The sequence below is a fragment of the Ovis aries genome, chromosome 20, assembly GCF_016772045.2.
Source record: "Ovis aries strain OAR_USU_Benz2616 breed Rambouillet chromosome 20, ARS-UI_Ramb_v3.0, whole genome shotgun sequence".
Lineage (NCBI taxonomy): Eukaryota > Metazoa > Chordata > Mammalia > Artiodactyla > Bovidae > Ovis > Ovis aries.
The window spans coordinates 44443241-44464863 of record NC_056073.1 but is presented as its reverse complement, the minus strand read 5'-3'; the positions used below and the strand labels follow the sequence as shown (position 1 = coordinate 44464863).

Genomic DNA, 21623 nt, shown 5'->3' with positions numbered 1-21623 from the left:
AGCTGTTTCTGTTATAACCTTTCTATCCTCTGCTTGCTGTGCAGTATGCTAAATCGCTTCAGTCATGTTCGACTCTTTGTGACCCATGACTGGAGCCCGCCAGGTTCCTCTGTCCATGAAATTTTCCAGGCAAGAATACTGGAGTGGGTTGCCATGCTCTTCTCCAGGGGATCTTCCTGACCCAGGGATTGAATCTGCATCTCTGACGTCTTCTGCATCGGCAAGTAGACTCTGTACCGTTACCACCACCATATCCTCTCTGCTAGTCTACTCTTAACTTTTCCTTATGAATGACCATTTTCTGAAAGAGTTCAACTCGGTATATGAATACTGCATAAAGGTGACATTGTTATATAAAAGCCCACTGCTTACTGAAATGGATTACACCTGCAAAATTAATTGCTAAAATATAACTTTGTTAAAAAAAAACCAAATTCCTGTGTAATAGGTCACTTGGAATAGCATGCAGAACACATTTTAACTTCTTTGAAGCGAATAAAAGGAATCATGACATACTTTAGTGTAAAAATCAATTTATTATACAACAATCATACAGATGCTTTTTATCTACAAAGGAAAAATGGCTTCTTCTGCCTCCCAGGCCACCTCAGTCATGATACTATGTTCTTAAGATATAAGTGTTTTCCAAGGAAAATAAAAAAAAGTAGTATCCTTATTTTCCAAATAAGGAAGTCCCCAGAAACATAAAATGAAATGGAAATACTGGAAAGAACTGACTGGTTTCTTACACAAGAAGTGAAGTTCTGTCCATCATAGTAAACTTTTGCCTTAAAAATACTTTACCAATGTGGGGGGGACTTCCCCCTCAATATGTCTAAATAGTTTAGTATGTAATTTTGATGGGTTGAGATTTCTGTATTTAATTCCAGTAAGTGAACATTCTTTTGTTTGAAAAATTGGAATAAACATCTGCTTACCATATTACATTACGTTTCATTCTTATGAGTGAGGAGAAATTTGAGGGAAAAACATTTCCCTTTTTTTTCTAACAAATTATACAGTTGTTTTTTTTTTTTTAAAAAAAAACAGCTTTTGCTTTAGAAAAATCACAGTAAAAGTAAACATTTTGTTTAAAATTGTAACACTTAATAACAGGTGAAGATAGTTACCTGATTCAGTTTTTGTGACTAAGACTTCATAACTCTGTATTTATTTTTTTTAACCAGCCCTTGAATGGTTTAAGGCTATCAAGTGTTTCATGAAGCTTCCCTAGGATTACAGATCAAGTCAGAAGTAAGCATCCTGAAGCCTCTATCCAAATCGAGCTGGAGAGTGTAAACTAACCAAGCTTCCCCTTTGATCAGTGTTTTCCAGCTGTCTGGGCCGTCTGCCTTGACTGAAGGATGCCTCTGTCCTTGCTGTGCGGGGATGGGGCCCACCGGAGCATCTGGAACAGCAGCTGCAAGGCTGAGTGCAGAGCCGGGGCCTGATGACTGAGGGGAAGCTGGAGACAACAGCTGACTGTGACCTCTGCCTTCTGAGCCTCCTTTTGACCTGCGGTGAGTGCATTTTGATAACATTTTAGCTCCCGTCTGAGACCTAAAACTGCACCAGAGTCTAGCTCCTCCAAGGGGTTTCCTCCCTAGTCTGTTGTGGACTTTGTTACGGGAGCAGGGAGAGTCATACTCAAAGCGAGCCCTTGTTTTAAAGTGAGTTTCTGGGAGGGCATGGTACTTACAGCTGTGCAGGCCTGATGTGATGGAAGGAGGGGGCTGAGCACCCTAGAACAAGTCAGCTTTAGGAGACTAGAAAGACCCAAGAGAAAGTGGCCGTCAGACGGAAGATGTCTGTTCCGGAGAAATGGGCCTGCTGGCAGAGGAGGGGCTGGAGGGCACGACACCCTTGCCGCGAGGACTGGGAAGGCCAGTTGCCTCTCAGGGCAGCGGAACCCCGTGGGGCATTTACAAGAAACACGTTGGAAGTGTCAGTGTACATGTCGGCACCAAAGTCCGTGTTTTTGTTTTCCCCTTAAAAAATGTTTTTTTCAAACAGAAGCTCAGAAAACAGAAATGGTCCCCAAAGGACAAAGTCCTTTTGTGCTGTAATGGGTTGGGGCATTTAAGCCTCTAATGTCAATGTTACGACCTAAAAACTTCTTAAAGTAAGGTAGGAAAGCAGATAGAGTGTCAAAGTGGGCAAATCTCGTTTTTACAGGGTATGAATTATTTTATAGGGTGTAAATCTGCATCAGATCTTCGGAAAATACCGTTTCTATTCTTGGGACAATTTAATGGACCGCCCTTCCCGTGGGGAGAAAGCAGTGGTCCCTCTCGCCTTCCTCTGTGTGCTTCTCTGTGGGGCTTGGGTTACGCCAGCAGGGCACGGGTGTGCTGGCTTTGCCAAACCGGCGCTTTTTACTGCGGGCAGGGCTGGAACCTTTCCACAGCCCTCTCTTTCTTCCTATTTTCAAAAACCTAACCTGTAAAGACAAACAGCAGCTGTTTGGGGATAATATTCACAAGCAGGCTCATAAGAAATCGTTGACAAGGTCAGCATCTATTTTGCCGTCGAGGCTCTATTAATTCTAACTTACAGAGAGTCCAGGGACAGCTCATTCCAAGGGCCCAGTGAGGCAGATCACTGGGCTCGAGTCCTTGTTCAGAGAGGAGATAGCCAGCCATATTCGGATTCTACTTTTAAAACTGAGCAGTGTCTGTTATCCTAACCCAGGGCACCTTAACATAGGATGTAGGTGTGAATACATGAATAACTAAGGAAACCCAGCTAAAACAGAAGAACTAGGCCTATCCAGAGCCCCTGCACTATGAGGGTTTGGGAGATTTTTCTTCAAAATAAAAAAGAAAAAAAGGAATAAAAAACTATTACCATGTCACTAAGTTGAGAATTAGGAGTAATTGTGGGAATCTGAGATTCTGGACATAAGACAGACTTGAGAGAGAGAAGGGGTTGCTGGGTTGTCCATCTATGTCACCATTTTAATATTTTCTGGGGTTGATTCCTAAAGGAACAAATGGACCGATTGTGTACTGACAATTATTGCTGAATATAGATTACAGCATACCCTGTATTTAGAAGATAATAACATTTTGTTTTAAACATTTTAATCTGAACAAAACTAACTTATTTGTAGACTTGCTGTGAGAAACAGCGCTCCCTGTGTCCTGGCTCTGCAGGTGCATAAGGCGTGGTGGGGACCGTGTCCGGGAGGGGGGCTAGGTCGGCAGGGCAGGTGGGGTGCTAGGTTGGCGGGGCAGGGTTGCGGGGGGCTAGGTTGGTGGGGAGAGGAGAGAAGGCGCACCGGTTCTGAGTTCTGCGGAGTTCTCGCCTCACTGCTGATGAAAGCTTTCAGTTAACAGATCAACCCAACAGCAATATATTAATACATTCTGGGTACAAATGATTTATAAACTCAAAAGAAATTAGTTTATGCTAAAACATATAACTTTCAATTCAGTCTTTGCTTTAAAACAAGCGGATCTGTTAGGCTATTATATATGCTTTGTCTTTGAGACGCGACCCTTATTGTGCCTTCTTGCTTATTACTCCGTTCGCTGCACTGAAGTAGGCTTTGGAAAAACCATTCTTGACTTCTTTCCCTGCCTCTTCCATGGCTTTCTTCATTGGCTTTTTCCGGTATGTCTGTTGGGATGCGTACATGTTGAAGAGAAAAAGAGAAAGGGATTCGTTAATAGAACCTTGTCTGTAATGTGACTTAGGGTCTAAAACAATGCATGATTTCATTGGGTACTGAACTTTCTAGTAAGAATGCTTATTTGTTAAATGATGGTTGTTAAGCTTCTGACTAAAAACAAGACAAATGCATGAATTCCAGTGAAAAGCTGTCTTACCTTACCCACATCAGCTTAGTACTGATATATTGTTTTATGGGATTAGCATTCAAATTCTGCATTAGTTGCTTACATGGAGGGAATGATTTTTGGGGAAGTCTTTTTAAAAAAATCAAGGTATAAGTGAAATTCAGTGCATTAGTTCAGGTGTATAACAGGATTTAATGCTTGTAAATAATTTAATGCTTGTTAAATGGTCACACTGTGTAGCTTACCATCCCACATATAGGATTTACCATACTTACCATCCCACAAGAATTTTTTCTTGTGATGAGAACTTTTAAGATCTAGTCTCTTAGCAACTTTCAAGTATGCACTATGACTTAAGGATATAAATTTAAAAAAAAATACAATCCAAGTGAAAAAGTGCTATTATTTCAAAAGTACTGGTACCTGAGCTTTTGGCTTTATTTGTGTCTTGGCACAGCCTCCCTATTCAGACAAAATATATGATCTCACTTTTTTAAAAAAAGTGAATAGTTACCAACTCAGGGTCAGGACTGACCTTGACTGTGGCTCTGAGCACCACTGCTCCCCACTGCGGGACTATGGATTCCTTCAAGTTTCAACACCAAGACAAATTGCTTAGTCTGCTAGCAACATTCGTCTTTTTTTTTTTAGGAGAGGGGTGGCTTTGTTTGGTTCTATCAATGGTTGCTTCTTTAGAAATTCTCAAAGGAAACTTTTATCTCACGGAAGACAAAGCCTTGCCAGTCCAAATTCCAAAACACAAGAGCTGAAAAGCAATCAGAAGTTCTGCTCCCACAGCCGCATTCTGTATAAAACCACCGTACATTTGCTCAAAGTCAACCCAGACTAACGTCAGTGAGCACTTGTTTGTTCATGGGAGAAAATGCAGTCAATACAATTTCAGAAGTACCATTCTGAATAAACTGTATACCCTCGTTTTTCTTATGAAGCGTTCTATTTCCGCAGCCCACAGAGAGGAGCAATTTAAAACCGACCACCACCTGAGGCCTGTGCTGTCACCGCTGCCATCAGTCCTTTAGAGCAGAGTTGCTCTGAAATTGCATTTTGAAAATCCCTTCCACTTAAATTGTTAAAAAGAAAATGACACTTAAGGAAAAGTCAATGTGACCTTCTCATCCTGGTTCACCTCAAAAGAAAATACAGTATTGTAAAGTAAAAAAATAATTAAAGAAAAAAAAGAATGTTTTCAAATCAGCAGTAAGCCTACACCCTTGCAGTAGCTGATGGAAACTGGTTTTCACCGTTAGGTTCATTTAGTCCATGTTCCCTCCATTCATAGAGATTTCCTGGGTCTGTGTTACTATACACAGTGTTTACCTTTCAGAGGTCAGACTTTGGCAGCCTGGTGCAAATACAAGATTCAAATGCATAGTATTTTTGATGAAACTTCACAGGCATGCATTGAAAAACGTTTGGCAGAATGCCCGCCAGACCAGTAACAGGGGTTAGTTATCCTATGGAGGAGGGTGCAGGGAGGACTCTGTGCATCTCTGTTATCTGAACTGATCAACAAGCCTGCACTTCCGCAACGTTTAACTGGTAAAATTAAAAACGTAACGCAGAGGTGCTCAGCCTCATGTTTTGCTGTTGACTGTTTGAGTTTAAACGTACCTGAATGTAGAAGTTTAAGAAGAGGATGACCAGCGTCATCATGTAAGAAGACTGGAAGAGGAGGCAGCCGAGGGGGAAGCCGCAGGGCCTGACCACGGCGCTCATGGTGTGGCTGATGGTGAGCAGGAACTGCACCTGTGGGCGGCAAGGGCGGCTCGCTCTGCGCTCAGGCAGCTGCAGGCCTGCTCCCGGGGCCGAGACAACCCCGGAGGCGCCCCAGGGGCCCACTCTCCTCTCCGGGAATTTGCTCGGAAGTTAGGAAGTGTGTAAAATTGGCCATTGTTAATTTTCTCTGGGAAATATCAGGTCAGGCCATTTAGCTAGAAACGCTTCAGCAGACAATAACATCAAAAGTATTCGTCTACATTTCACAGCAAGGAGTGAGCTAGCTGCATATTCCACACACACAGAATGCATTTCGTACACGAAGGACACTATAACAAGGTTTCACTCTTAAAAGCCCGTTTTTAGAGAGAGACTGGCAGCCTCATCCCCCACAGGAAAGCCTCCGGCCTCCAGGGCAGGGACCGAACATGCAGCCTCGGCAGAGCAGAGCTGGCGGGGGGCGGACGTACCAGCTGGGCCTGCGTCAGGTACTTCTTCCACCAGAGGTACTTGTGCATGGACGGGAACACGGACAGCCCGTAGTAGGAGTACATGAGGATGTGGATGAAGCTGTTCAGGGTGGGGCCAAAGAAACCTAGGAGAGCACAGGAGGCATTATCGTTCCTCTGGGAGGCAGGACCGGCCGTTCTGTGTCAAGTACTGTTCCTCCCGTCATAACCGCACAAACAACACGGCGCTCACAGAACTCACCCCGATTCCTGTGCCATCACCGCAGGAGTCAACCAGACACCTAGAGAGAGGGACTCACCTGCGACTGGCTGGGACTCTGAAAACCATACAGCTTACTCCCCATTTTGCCACGGCTATGCTGTCTCTGTCAGGACTACCATTTAACCAGGAAACAGAATTTGAGAGAGAACATGTGTTTGCTTTCGCTAAACCTTCCAGCCATTTGGATTGTAGACAGATTGTATGATTGTAGCCTTTGTACATGGCTGAACAGGGCGCTCGAGAGTCAGGGAAAATGTTCTGCCCTTCATAATTAGGTAAATGGAATCTCCCTGGAAGGGACCTAGAACCAGGAGATGCTGCAGAAGGTGAATCGGGGAAGGTCCCGCAGGATGAGAAGAGGCTGAGGTGGGCTGGGGACTTTCCCAGTGGCCGGGAAGCCTCCTAGACTTCTGGGACAAGGAGTGTCTAACACTTTTAGGTACCTGCTGTGCTGAGCTGTGCCGGGGCACCCCCCCATCCCCTGCCGTCAACTCATAACAGGTGCTGTCATCCACGTGGGTGAGTCGTGTTTCAGGAAACTAAGGAGCAAGGGCTAAGTTCTGTGTTGGGTCAACTAAGGGTCAAAGGATTGAAATGCAAGAGGTGAGGAAGTGCACAAGCCCAGGAGCGGGGGAGCAGGGTGTGAGAACGCCAGGTAGGTGAAGGGCTCCGGACGGGGCGCAGCACAAGGTGAGCGCGACAGGCTGGCCTGGGATCCAGGCGGCTGGTCTGTGAGCTGCCAACTCCGGGGAGAGGAGACAGGCTGTGCAGCTGGAGGACCACCTAAATAGCTTTGTCCCCTTGCATCTATTACTTTGTAAATTTTGTTTCTTATCTGGAAAATTGGTATAAGTAATTACCGCTTAAGGCTGTGATGGGGTTAACTATATAAACTAAAAGGCACTGCGCATATGTGGGTTAATTAATTTAAATTCTCCTGCCTGGTTTACCAGTCCTGGATTAGCAGTTTGGATAGATCAATGCAGATCAGTGAATATGACAAGAGGAACAGCACCAGGAATCTAGCAAGTCCTTATACACTGGCTGGAATGACTTGTCAGGGCACTGGATTTATATGAAAGCACAGAGTTTCAGACTACCCGGCAGCACAATATTAGTGATTTTTTTTTTTTTTTTACCAACCTGAGTTTTCAATTCCATCAATTAATTTTTAAAAAGTAGTTGATGCTTATAATTTTCATAGTATTCTAGACTGAACAGAAACTATCACACACATAGAATTCCCGTGAATGAAACACAATGTCTTTACACAGTGGTTAAAATCGACTTTTAGATGTTTTCAGTTCAGTTCAGTTGCTCAGTCGTGTCCGACTCTTTAGTGGTTTATAAATGAAACTTGATAATCACAAAAAATACCCTTGACAGCTGTCCTTTGGTATTGATTTTAGTCTACATGTTGATTACACTATAGTCTATATTCTTAGTAACTAAACTCAAACCGGAGTATGTCAGTCTAGGAGAGGTGGAAAAGGGTCTCTTCTGTCCACTGCACCTGCAGCAAGCTTACTTCACACTGGAGTTTAAACTGACATCTTCATAGTCAGTGTACTGCAGATACCCCTAGTTGTTTTTTTTTTTTTTAATATCATCTCTACAAGTTCCTATATCCCAGGACAAAATCATTCTGACCTGAGTTTCACCTGATTTTTCATAGAATACTTTTGAATTCTTGGGTATAAAACAATATCCAGTAGAAAAGTACTGTTCTCTCTTGAGCACTGTTTCTCAAACTGCAGGTCAGAACACATCAACTGTGAAAGTCAGTACAGTGAGAGTTATTAGCTTTTTGAAAAAGTGAGGTCACTTTTTTCTTTTTTTTTTTTTAAAGTGAATCACACAGAGCCAGGCTAAATACTGTTTCATGAAATTTGTTTCATTCAATATGAGTATCCTGGGTTGTAATATAATACTTATTGATGTCTCAGTAAAAAAAAAAAAAAAAAAAAATTGAAAGCCACTGCTCTGGTGGGTCAGAGGGACGTGATTTTAATTTTTCAGAATGGATAAACAAGCCCCCGAAGTTGAAATGACTGCATCTGTACCACAGCTGAGGGGTCGTGACTGGAAGGTGCTGTGTTTCTACTGCCCCAGGGCGTGGGGTAACTCCAGCTGGGACGTGCACTTCTGCCATCAGACGTATGGTGCGTGGAAGAGAAAACACTTAAAATTTATCCTAATACTCAAAGATTTTGCCAGGATCAAAGATGAGAAACGAAACGGCCACCAGCAAACATGTGCTTCCCCGTGTGACGGGCAGGAGACCCATTACACAGAACTGACAAACGTTTACTTACTTTGCCCACAAGGTATCCAGTTCAAGACGCACCACCAGATGTTAAACATGGAGGCGTGATGGTAGACGTGAAGAAAGGTGATCTGGCTGGTTTTCTTCCGCAACACAAAGAAAATTGTGTCCAGGAACTCTATTAATTTGGAGAAGTAGTACCACCACAACACCCTGGCTACCTGTACGAGAAGTCAAGCGGGAGGAAGACAGGGTGAGCTGCGACGCCGCCCGGGGCTGCGTGCCCCTGCGGGCGCCAGGCCACGCTTCCCCGGCTCACCTGCCCAGCTCTCAGACCAGCAGGAACCATCTCACCCGGTGTCCCTGCTGCCAGCTATTCCGTATTCCCAGCAACCCAGCCCCGTCTGGTGAAAGGAATTATTGTATCTTTCCAAAGTACTGGGGAGGGGGGACCGAAAGTCTGTTCCCTTTCTGTGCTCCACTGTTTTCTTTCCGATCTTTTATTTCTTAAACTTGATCAGTTGTATAGAATTCCTAATAGTATGGATTTGGGTGATTTACTTTTCCTAGTGTTGTTTAAACTTGTTTCTCTATCCGCCACACTTTCTGTAAAGAGCAATGACAGAGGCTTAGCTGGATTCAGGTTTAAGGCTGGGGGTAAGATTACAGTTGACCCTTAACAACGGGGCAGGGAGGGATGGTCATGGCATGGACCCCCTGCACAGTCCAGCGTCCGTGCATAACTTACAGCCAGCCCTCCGTAGCATGGTTCCTCCGTGTCGGGTTGTACAGCACTTTAGTACTGAAGAGAGTCTGTGTATTAAGTGGACCCGTGTAATTCAAACTCATGCGGTTTAGTGGTCAACTGTACTTCAGGCGTGGGTCTGTGTACTTCCTATGGAATCACATCAAGAGGTACCCAACTTCTGGTTGTCCCACTGACACTAACATCAACAGAGTTCAGGTGTTAACAGCCTGACCTAATCATCGTGACGCTTCCACTCAACTTTCACCCAGTAGTTTCAGCATTTACAGATGACTGCTGTCTGGACCCATTACCCTTCACTATAAGCTGCAAAATGGTGCTTTTCAAATTTTTTTTATACTTATGTGCATGTTTTTGTCTTTATAGAAATAGCTCTTCCTCTTGAGCTATTTGGAAACTTACATAGCAGGTGGGTTGTTGTTAGTCACTCAGTCGTGTCCAACTCTGTGACCGCCATAGACCATAGCCCTCCAGGCTCCTCTGTGGGATTTCCCAGGCAAGAATACTGGAGTGGGTTGCCATGCCCTTCTCAAGGGGATGTTCCTGACCCAGGGGATTGAACCTGGGTCTCCTGCATTGCAGGCAGTTTCTTTATTGTTTGAGCCACCAGGGAAGCTCTTCCTCTTTAGCTATTTGGAAACTTACATATGAATGGCAGGATAGATGTTTGATTCTTTTCAATTTTTTTTTTTTTCTAGAATTACTTGGTGTCCTAGTAACCTTCAAAAGGTAACAAAGAAATTTTTTTTTAGTGTCATTTTAAACCCGTTTAGTTTTTATAAATTTAATATGCCAGTATTCCTTTTGATACTCAAACTGTCCCACTTTAGCTGTGGGAGTCCCTTTAAGCTGGCCCTTACATCTTCTTGTCGTGACCCCAGCTTCCTGGCTCTGTCACATGATGTCCTGGATTCTTCTCATGTATGTATTTCCCCCCAGCCGCCCGCTGAACAGGAATCGGTCAACTCTCTAAGAACACTAAACCCTCCTGTTGGATTATATTTAGAGAGCATGATGTGGGTATCACTGCTGGTTTCTCAGAGACTAACTAGACCTTTCCTGTGAACAGAGCTAAACAACCACGTTTTAGAAAGAATGTTCATTTTGATATTTCTGATTTAAATCTATGATTACTGAGTCTTGGTTTCTCTTTTCTATGTTTCAAATATCAGTTGTAATGATATTGACATTATTATGTACTTTATCTTAAGCATACCTGTAATAGTCCCACAAAAAGGAATACCAATATTTTTATTAATAAGAGCAGCGCCCACCCCCCTCCAAATTACTGAATGCCGTTGAGGTCATCTTGCTCAGGGTATGCAGTCAAAACACTGTTTAAAGGCACATGAAAGAATTCCTTGGGTAGTTATGCCAGCAACTTAATATATGGGTAATTATTTTATTTCCAAGATGTGGAGTGAGAGGCTGCCTTGCATTCTTTTTAAATTTGCTTTATAATTATGTGAAAACACCTACTGTTTCTGAAAATTAGACAAGGGACATTCAGAGAAGTCCAATTTCCACCTCTGTCTACTCTGCCCTGGTCCCTCCCCTAAAAGGAAACCATCGTGTTTGCTTATGGTTTTAAAAAGAAACAATGGCAGAATAAACTAAAAGCTAAGACATGCATATTCCTATCATTTTCTGCATATGAGGCCCTGTACTATAAGCATGGTCTGTGGGTTGCTGTTTTCACTGAGCTCCATCCTGGAGATGATTCTATATCGGGACAGAGGTCATCCTCATTCCACTTTGCAAAGGGATCTACTGCGTGGATGTGCCATGGTTTGTCCCATCTGTCCCCCAAGTGAGCACTTCTACTAGGACAGAGACCCCTTCTTATCTAAGCCCAGCCTCCATCCTCGTCTCTGGGAGGAGAAAGCTTTCTCTCCTTTTCAGTGAGAAACGGTTACAAACAGCTGACTCACCCGGATGTCGGCCTCCCCTGCACTGGTCAGATCCTGACACTGTAAGTTGTAGCCTCCTTCCCAACTGGAGAGAATAAGCTGCCAAAGAAACAAAGGAGGAAAAAATCAGTGCAAAAATTTGGACGAAAACTCAACTTCCTATTCATGTTTCTGATTGGCATCTATTCAAGGTTTGAGTTCTCCCCAGTATGAGCTTTACTCTATCCTGTTCCCAAACACACATTATCAAAGGACCTAATTTCTTGCTGCTGAACTGGCATCAGTGGTTAAAATCTTTGGTTAATATAGAATTTACTTCTAACCTTCACAGCCACCAAAAACAGAATTTAGCTATCATTTGAGTAACAGAATATTTTCCGTAAGCAATTATCTAATCATATGCTCTACCAATAAAATACAGAATTAAATGTAAACAGATGTGAAGAAACTACACTAAAATTTTAGTACTTTATTGGCTTACATAGAAATATTTGTTATTGGATCATCCCAATGTTATGAATTATGTATTTGTTACCATTTTCCATGAGAAAACCAGGGCTCACAGACATTCTTAAATCATTTTCTTCATTGTATTTATGCTATGTAGTAATCAGTCATTTGTATGATTATAATTGATACACATCTGTTTTCCCCATTATGCTCAAAAAACAAAGCTCCATAAAGTCTATGCCTCCTTCTTTGCTCATTTTTTGCAACCACAATTCCTTGTCCAATGCCTGGCACAGAGAAAGTCCTGAATGACTATTTGCTTGTGATCACCCGACTGTAAGTAGCAGAAGGATGACTGGATTCAGGTCTTCTAATTCCTTGTCTAGTGTTCCCTCTACAACTTAAGGAAATGGACTTTCTTTGTGGGAAATTCTATAAAAGTTTTCTGCCTTCTTTTTCACTGTTACTAACAAACTTGAAATTCTAGACTATAAGGCCTTTGGCTTTGAGTTACATATGATATTATATGTGAAAGCCTATAATTTTCTGTATCTTATCAAAAAGGTGTAAAGGTACCGACTGTTAGAGCACGGAGGGAGGGATGTTAATGAACTCAACACCAAGAAAAAGAGATAAACTCGAAGAACACTGAGGATGTTTCAGAACCTTCGTGAGTCTTCCATATCCTCATCTGCTTCTCTTCTAGCAAAATCACCCCAGTTAACATCGTGATAAGTATAGATTATCAGGATAAATGAATCCAGGGAAAGTAAGAGAGACTGAATCTTCTTCAGGTCCCAGAGCTGTCCATGCTTGTTTTCAAATGGGAACCAGTGGGAGGCCCCAGTGGATCCAGGAATATCTAGAAGTATATGTAAATTTTTTCTGCCTTTTTCAAAATAAAGTTACTTAACTTTGTTCAGAAAGATTAATTAAAAATCTCCATGGTCAGGCTATTGTTCTGCAGCTTGGGGCTCTACCATCTACCGTGTTTATGTAATAGCAACGCCACAGTAGGAAAGAACAGGCCATGCTCTGCTTAGTCAGCTGTCCCCGGGCTGTCCCCTCCCCACCGCGCCTCTGCAGAACCATCTGACACATTGAGTGCTAGAACAAGCAGCCAGGCTGGGGGAGGCTCAGAGTGCCTTACCCCAGACCCCTCCTGATGCCCTGGGCACGCTGGTATGCAGGAAGCACCCAACCTGCGTGTTGAAGAGGAAGAAACCAGGCTTTCAAATGGGGCTGTCAGCCTTAAGGAGGTGTGGGCCAACTCGCTCCAGAATAGGACTAGAATCCACTCCCCATCTCCACTGCCTGAGTCCACGCCACTGGTGTCTGTGACTGTAGTACCATCAAGGCTCCCAAGCAGACCCTCTGCCTCCATGCTTGCCCCAACTCGCCGAGTCCATTTTCCATGTTGAAGATCCCATCCCTCCTCTATTAACATCCTCCGATGGCTCCTCCTAAGAACAGCCAAGTTCCTGGCAAGGCCCTGGGTAACCTGCCCCTATCTACCTCATCTCACATTACCAGTCTTCCATCCACTCTCCTTGGCACACTGCTGCTTCTCGTGGTCCTCAAACACCACCCGGAGCTTGGTGCAGCCTCAAGGCCTCCCCAGATCTTGACCCGCCTGGCCTGCTCTCATCACCGTGTGCAGCTCAGCCATCGCCTCCTTGGAGAGGCCTCCCCAACCCCGCCCGGTCCAGTGCTCCCTCTTGCACTTGGGCCAAGGCTGTGCTCCAGAGCCTGGGACTCGACCTGACACCGTGTAGGGCCTATAGGGTGTGTTTGCTGGAACAATGTTAGTGGTTTCAGGGCAGCTTCCTGGCCTAAGCGTACATCTGGCCTGGGTGTAACAGGTTAGCAAGGTTAAGGTAAGCTACCCCTTGACTAGTCTATAAATACAGCCCGTAGTGTAAGGGGGATGACCTTAAACCCCGAAAGAGGTTACGGTCAGGAGACTAGAAGGCACTCAACCACCAGCAGCGATTTTGAACTGAGAGATGGAAAAGTCTGCGAAGAGAAACAGCAGACGAGTGGGAGCTAAAGGTCACAGTGGAGAATGAGCTCTTTGCGGGGGTTTCTCCCTAAAAGAGACAAACCCCGTACATGTATGTGGCGGTTCAGGCACCGAACTGTCGTTCTCGTTCCTGCCGTCGGTGCCTGTTGTGGACTTCGTCCTAACTCACAGGACTGTCTCCTGCACTTGCGCTAGTCTGTGAGCTCTTCAAGAACAGAAACCACCTCTGACCTCGCTGTGGCCCCTGGGCCGCACCGAGCGGGTGCTCACTGAGTGCCGGCTGAACAGAACTGACGTCCTGACGCTCACGAGGGAGTGAGGCAGGCCAGACGTCGCGTCTCCATCTTACAGCTAAGCTGGCTGAGTGAGTCCCCCAGGGCCGCAGAGGACGTGGAGAGCCGCCACTGCACTCGGGTCTCCTGCCTCTGGGCGCCAACAGCTCCAAGCAGGGCTCGCACCATTGACCGAGTGAACCGCGAGGTGGGCCCTGCAGACGCAAGGCCGCTGAGACCCGGTCCAGGAAGAGCACCTCTCCCTGCTGCACAGAGAGGAAAAAACCCGTAAATTACTCTCTCGCAAGCTCATCCAGTGAACTAAATTGACCCAGGAGGGAAACTAAAATAAATGCTCCCCTTTTAGACGCAGGTGGCGTGATTTTAGAGCTGTCAGGATGGCCTCTCTGATCCCAAGTTCTGCCACACGCACTCTGATGCCTCCAATCCCATAATCAGCGTTTCAGAACAGTCATTTCAGACAGTGGTTACTAACCATTACTAGGATGGTGCATATTAGACTAATTAAACACAGATTAAAAACTATGGGTGAGAGGGCCTGTGTTTCAGACAAGAATTTACTTTCATTCAGAATCCAAGGACCCCAGGAAGGGCAGCTATATGTGTGCCACTATTAGCCATTTATAATACTCATGAATGATTTTATCCTAATTTTTCTCCAAAAACACTCTGTTTTAGTTCTCTCTCTCTCTCGAGGTTTAACACTTTAAGATTTTCTCTTGTATTACAGTAAATAATCTTTGGTTGTATAGGCAGGGCCATCATTACTTGTTCTTTTTCTTGTGAAATTACTCAGGTTTGGCACATTATAAAGGAATAGGGAAGACATGATGCAGTGCGGGCAACTATAGCCAAGCTGGGATGTCACCCCAGGCCTCTGGGAGTTGGTCCTCAGGACACACAGTGGCCCAGGGATGCAAGGAGCATCCTTTAAGGGATGTTATGTTTGCATTTCAGTCACACTAACTGTATTTGATGTTTAATTAAAAAAATACTGTTACTCAATAGCTGTCTCTCCTCAGGCAAACCAGTTTAACTTTTCTAAGCCTCAGTATCATAATCTATAAAAGGAGAAAATAATAATACATGATCTTTAAGCCCATTCAGACCTAAACTGTGACTTTAAACTACAAGTAAAGACTAAGGACTAAAGAAATAGGTCTAAATGACAATAAGAAAAATTCAAGTTAGAAACAAAGACTTCCACCCATTTGGAAGGAATAATATCAGGCGCTGGAACAGCTTCTTGAGATATTTAAGATCAGTATTGATAGAAACCGTGAAAGTTCTGGAATGCCCGACGTAACTGTTTTGCGGACACTTACCTCTGCCAGCATGTATGCGGAGAGAAGTGTGATTCCAAGATTGTACAATGTGAGGACGCCCCTGAGGGAAAGAGCAGGTCTGTTCCTCATGCATCTGTTGCCCAGCCATATCAACAGCAGGTATAAGACGGTGAGAGACAAGGTAGGGAGGTAGGAGTCCAGCATGAACCAGCCTCTGACTCGAGCATCTGGAAAGAAACACACAGTGAGAATCCCACAGAGCACCCTGCGTGCTTAGTAAGGAGACGCCGTCGCGTGTGGTGCGCGTGTTGCACCGGGTCCAGCAGGGAACCGTGGGCCACAGCATGAGCAAGCTGGATTCGGGTTCCATTAGGAAGAAGAAACCAGTGGGGCTGAAACAGTTAAGGAAGGTTCCACAGCATGAACAGGGCTTAGGCCGAACACTGACAGTGAACAAATAAGAGGTGGGAAGTAACTGTTCTCAGATGTCTAAGTGGCAGAGTTCTGTGTCTACTCTCAGTAAGTAGCAAGCATGTGTGTTACGCTGTCCCATACAATCGGCTCAGAAAGCGCCAGCACCTGCAGGAGGCCATCGGGCAGTTAGCAGCTGAGTCAGGACGTGAATCCAGCTCCTGGGTCACGTCACCTTGCTGCTGCCTCCACCGAGCGGCTCTGGGAGGCAGAACAGAGCATACGTCCATACTGCGCCCTAGCTCCTAACACCCACACCCCCTGGAGTCAGCTTAGGATCACTGTATAGAAACAAGGAGTGGTTAGAGTCCAGCTGGTCCAAACGGGGCAGCGGGATTACAGGAGGGTGACAGCAAGAGGCTGGAATGAGCCTTGGAGCTGAGGGTTCGGAATGGAGAACAGGAAACAAACCAAGGACCCAGATCTGATCGTGGACCAAGAATACGCACAGCCAGGAGGCAAGTGTCCCTTACTCTGGAGAGTGAACATGTACAAACCTAAAGAAGCTTTTCACGAAGATGGCACCAAAGGTGAAGAAGGAAGCCCCTGCCCCTCCTAAAGCCGAAGCCAAAGCAAAGGCTTTGAGGCCAAAAAAGCTGTGCTGAAAGGTGTCCACAGCCACAAACAAAGACGGGACGTCACCCACCTTCCAGTGGCCCAGAACACTGTGGCTCGAGGCAGCTCTCACGTCCTCGGAGAGCGCCCCCAAGAGAAACAGACTGGACCACTGCGCCATCGTCAAGCTCCCCCTCACCACCGAGTCAGCTGTGAAGAAGACAGAAGGCCACACCACACGTGTGTCCACTGTGGGTGTCAAGGCCAACAAGCGCCCAATCCAGCAGGCTGTGAAGAAGCCCCCTGATGCTGACATGGTCAAGGTCAACACCCTGATCAGGCCTAATGGAGAGAGAGAGAAGAAGGCATATGTTCGACCAGCTCCGGACTATGATGCTTGGATGTTCACAACAAAATTGGGATCATCTAAACTGAGAGTTTGGAGAAGGCAATGGCACCCCACTCCAGTACTCTTGCCTGGAAAATCCCACGGACTGAGGAGCCTGGTGGGCTGCAGTCCATGGGGTTGCTAAGACTCGGACACGATTGAGCAACTTCACTTTAACTTTTCACTTTCCTGCATTGGAGAAGGAAATGGCAACCCACTCCAGTGTTCTTGCCTGGAGAATCTCAGCGACGGGGGAGCCTAGTGGGCTGTCGTCTATGGGGTCATGCAGAGTTGGACACGACTGAAGCGACTTAGCAGCAGCAAACTGAGAGTTGGACTATACAGAAAGCTGAGAGCCGAAGAATTGATGCTTTTGAACTGTGGTATTGCAGAAGACTCTTGAGAGTCCCTTGGACTGCAAGGAGATCCAACCAATCCATCCTAAAGGAAATCAGTCCTGAATATTCATTGGAAGGACTGATGCTGAAGCTGAAACTCCAATACTTTGGCCACCTGATGCAAACAACTGACTCATTTGACAAGACCCTGATGCTGGGAAAGACTGAAGGCAGGAGAAAGGGACGACAGAGGATGAGATGGTTGGATGGCATCACTGACTCAATGGACATGAATTTGAGCAAGCTCCGGGAGTTGGTGAGGGACAGGGAGGCCTGGCATGCGGCAGGCCATGGGGTCACAAAGAGTCAAGACACAGTTGAGTGACTGAACTGAACTGAAACTGAGTCCAGCTGGCTAATTCCAAATATAAAAGTTTTCACTATTGAAAAAAAAAAAAAAAAACCTAAAGAAAACACACACAGTAGAACTATAATACAGTCAGTAATTAGAAAATAACTGGAGGCACAAAGTGATTTTTGTTCTCTGTTCTGCTCCTTTTTGTTGTTGTCTAGAGAGAGAAAATGGTTTGGCCCAGAATTATGAGAACTGCGCACTGACTCTGATCTCTGTAAACAGAGCTGTCGGAGCTGGATTCTCCCTTTCCGCAGTCCCTCTGGTCCCCAGAGCCCCAGTTCCCCTTCTGCTCCCTGCCACCCCACGCAGCCCCGGGCTCTCCACACCCTGTCCTGCAGAGCACAGCTTCTATGAGCCAAGTGCCTTCTCAAGCTCTGTGTCATCACTGATGCTGTGAACTTCCCCCATGTGTGACACAGCTGCAAGGTAAGGGGAGCGTTCCTGCAGCTAACAAGTTACCTTTCGCACAAGGGGCTCTAACCATCTGTCCTGAGGTCTGCACACCGTGCCTCTCCCTAACGTCCACCTCCACATCTAAAGCCTGCGTGTCCTTCAAGGCCCACGTCAAGGGCCTGGCCAATTCCCCCTGTTCTTCCATAACTACAGCTCTTCAGTGTAACAAAGCACTAATCATTTTTTAGTTGGCATGTTATCATGGAGACAGTGTGCGTGCTAGTCGCTCGGTTGTGTCCAGCTCTTCACGACTGCATGGTCTGTAGCTTGCCAGGATCCTTTGTTCATGGGATTTCCCAGGCAAGAATACTAGAGTGGGTTCCCTTCTCTAGGGGATCTTCTTGACCCAGGGATCGAACCCAGGTCTCCTGCACTGCAGGCAGATTCTTAACCATCTGAGCCGGCAGGGAAGCCCATGTGACTGTAGCACTGGTTTTATAATGAACATCTGCTGAGCACTGATTCTGTGCCACACACAGTCCTAAAGCCTTTTATGTGTGTTAACTTAAATTTCTCAAAGCAATCTAATTATATAGGTGATCTTATTTTGAACAGCTGTAGAGAGGTGTCACTGACATATACAGAAAACCCTGCATACTCTTTGTGTGTTCAATCTGATGAGTTTGGACACATGCAAACCCCTGTGCTGCCAACACCACAGTCAAGGTGATGGATAACTCCATCCTACAGGCGGAATTATCTCTGGTTTACAATAGAGAAAAACTGAGTAAAAACAGCTAAATAACTTGCACTAAACTCTACCTGCCTCTGCTTATGGTATTATGAGTTAAACAGTGTCCCCCAGAAAGGTGTGTTCAGGTCCAAACTCCTGGTCTCTGTAGATGCTGTCTTACTGAGAAACAGGATCTTTGCAGACACAAACCGGCTAACATAAGGCTGTACTGGGTAAGGTGGGCCCTGCTCAGGGACCTGTGTCCTGATAAGAAGGGGAGGCGCAGGAGAAGGCCACATGGAGACGAAGGCAGAGACAGCGGCGACGGAGCGATGGAGCTCTAGGGCAGCGGCTGGAAAGCCCTGAGTGGGAGGTGTGGACAGAGCGCTCCCAGAAGCGCAGGGCAGGCAAGGCTCTGCTGACACCATGTTTCCAGAACAGGGAGAGAATGGACAGCTGTTGTCTTAAGCCGCACAGTCTGTGGGGTTTTTGCTACGACAGCCCCGGAAACTAACACACGTGGTTGACTTCCGTGCTTTCTGTCTCAGAGGTTCTGGTTTCAGGCTCCAGCCACAGTGTGTACTCTGAGAGATGAGACTACCTTGTATTTCTACTCAGTCTCACTCATATCTTACAGCTGCTTAGTGTGGAGGTGAAGGAAACAGTCATTCAATGCATGCCAGTCAACAGGTCAGGTCAAGCACGGGAGACAGCGCTGGAGGCTGTCGTTGTAAACAGTGGCCACGGTTGTCAGGGAGGGTCACAACTGCCCTAACCGAAACCCAGGACCAGCACTTACAAATCATCGTCGTTGGGACCTGAGACCTTAACTCTGCAGCGGGGTCAGGTATGCGCCCAGAACAATCTCTCTGGATGGTGCCCACATGGCACGGGTATAGTCGGAAAAGGCTTGGGGACACCTGTCGGTTCCCCAGGGGACTTGCCACACGACTTCAGCCCGGCCACCTCTCAAGGGAGAGGAGGATGCCTGTCAGCCGGGAGGCTCAGCCTCCTGCCACCGTAGACGTCACCTGATCAGCAGTCAAATGTCAACCTCACAGTCTCCTCGCAGCAAAGGGAATTTCCATAAAAATGACCAAAACTGAGCAAACAACTGCAATCCTGTCTTTAACTGCTTCCCGTCCACGTAATTCCAGGTGACAGTGACCTTACTGATGCCAAAGCTCAGTGTGACCTTGGCTCAGACACTGCCTGTTAAGACTCTGGTGTAGACGTCACATGCTGGCTGGTCACCCAGAAGCCCCGCATGCCCACTGGAGTGCCATGCCCTTGACACCGCCTGCTACAACAGTGCCGCAGAGGGCATGCCACACAGAGCGGACCGCGGGGGACGGGTATCCCACCCTGCCCACCCTATGGCATTATCACAAGGAGAAGATGGAAAACAAAACGAAGACCAAGGACAATGTGAATACCCAGATGTATTTATTTTAAAGCTCCCTACAATCAGAGTATTATCTCACTAACACTATGTAAGTAGTCACTCGCTCAGGATAGTTTACGCAGCCTGTGTCTCTGCATGATTCTATTTAAAGATTCTGAGAAACTGGAAAACCTCTTTTCCCTCTCCTCCCACCCCTAATGCTGAGGAGACAACTTGTAAATTCTCCAGCTCTGTGAACCAGCAAGGCTCAAGGGAAACAAAGCATGTTCTTGAGACTTTCCTCATTTATTTGCAAAATATACAGTGTCTAATAGGTTCCTAGGACCGTTAAGACACCCTGGAGATACCAGTCATGGGTCCTGTCCTCATGGAAGAAAGAGCTATTAATCAAGTGCATGAAGGAAATAAACAGAAGCTGAAAGAGAGCATGATGCGAGGTTTAAGATTCGCTGCTTTCAAGGGCAGATCTCCGCCGTCCTGGTGAGGGAAAGGCTATCTGAGGAGGGGACGGTTAAGCGGCCATCCGACGGTGGGGACCAGCAGCATAGGAATGAATTTTACGCTCAGAGGAAGGAAAAGATGTCTAGAGCATGGGGAGAGTGGACAGCTGGGGCCGGACAGGACAGGGCTGCGTGGTCCAGGAGGAGCTGGGTTTTATCCTGAGGATGCAGGGAAGACCTGATGGGTTTTAAGCTAGAGTCTGCACAGTATGACTTAGGCTTTTGAAGTCTTATTGCAGCTGCCACTGAGCAGACAACGAGGAAGGGCAGCTGCGTCAGGAGGTCCCCTGTGGTCTGAGTGGGCGGTGATGGATGAACCACCGGGACCCTCAGGATGGCTGGGAGCTGAGGAGCCCAAACCGTGGCTCCGGGCAGGGAAAGCCCAGCATGTCTAGAGGGAGTCTATCGGACAGGGAGGGGCAGAGAGACCATGTGTGAGGAGGTGGGAGGCTGGTGGAGGAAGAGAGGAGAGGAAGAAGTAGGCTTGGAAGGAAAGGACTGCCACCATGGCAGCCATGGAGGGACCAGAGGCACGGATGGCACTGCAATGTGTTCCTGCCCCGGGGAGAGGCTGGAGGGCAGGAGGCGGGGGCCCTACAAGGGCGGGGGCGGGGGGGTGTGGGGGTGTGGGAGGGGCAGCAGGTCTCTCAGGGGAGGAGGGGCCCCGGGGGGAGGGGCGGCAGGGAGGAGGGGCAGCAGGTCTCAGGGGGTGGAGGGGCCCCAGGGGGAGGGGTGGCAGCTCTCTCAGGGGTAGGCATTGGACTGTTCACAAGACACCTGCAAGGGCGCCATCCTCTTCTCTAACTAGACAGTGCTCCTTCCACCTTGAGTTCTCAAGTTTTCACTCACCCCGAGGTCCAAACATATTGTCCAAAAAAGCATTGACTTCATCATCAAAGGCCTTTAGATGCTCCTGAAAAGAAAAAGAAAAAATGCTTTAAGCAGATGCTTCTGGAATCTCTCAAAATGAACCACTGCCAACAACACACGGCTGACTGAATCTCCAAGGGTCCTGGCCTCGGGGACTCTGACTGCAGAGATTTGCGGGAGGTGGACCAGAGATGCGGCCTCACCATCACCAGCCTGTAAGGACTGGGAAGGAAACAGTTTCTCTTTCCATTTCTTAGGTAAGAGGAGTCCTAGAGGACAGTTTGGAACCTTC

The 21623-nt window shown here is 46.5% G+C and overlaps 1 protein-coding gene and 1 pseudogene across 2 annotated transcripts in view; one reads left to right on the top strand and one right to left on the bottom strand.

The window, feature by feature from the left end:
• Positions 1-516: 516 nt before the first annotated feature.
• ELOVL2 (ELOVL fatty acid elongase 2) overlaps positions 517-21623 on the bottom strand; it is a 52392-nt gene continuing 31285 nt past the window's right edge. Inside the window, exons 2-8 of one of the 2 annotated variants that reach the window (XM_042236832.2) lie at positions 21311-21374; positions 15303-15490; positions 11233-11310; positions 8585-8756; positions 6008-6132; positions 5433-5567; positions 517-3621 (exon numbers count right to left, since the gene is read on the bottom strand). In XM_042236832.2, coding sequence (XP_042092766.1) covers positions 3502-3621; positions 5433-5567; positions 6008-6132; positions 8585-8756; positions 11233-11310; positions 15303-15490; positions 21311-21374 — 882 coding nt within the window. In that variant the 3' untranslated portion in view covers positions 517-3501. The remainder of the gene's footprint in view (positions 3622-5432; positions 5568-6007; positions 6133-8584; positions 8757-11232; positions 11311-15302; positions 15491-21310; positions 21375-21623) is intronic. The other variant, XM_042236833.2, reaches the window with a different exon arrangement.
• On the top strand, positions 16253-16719 carry LOC121817351 (large ribosomal subunit protein uL23-like; annotated as a pseudogene).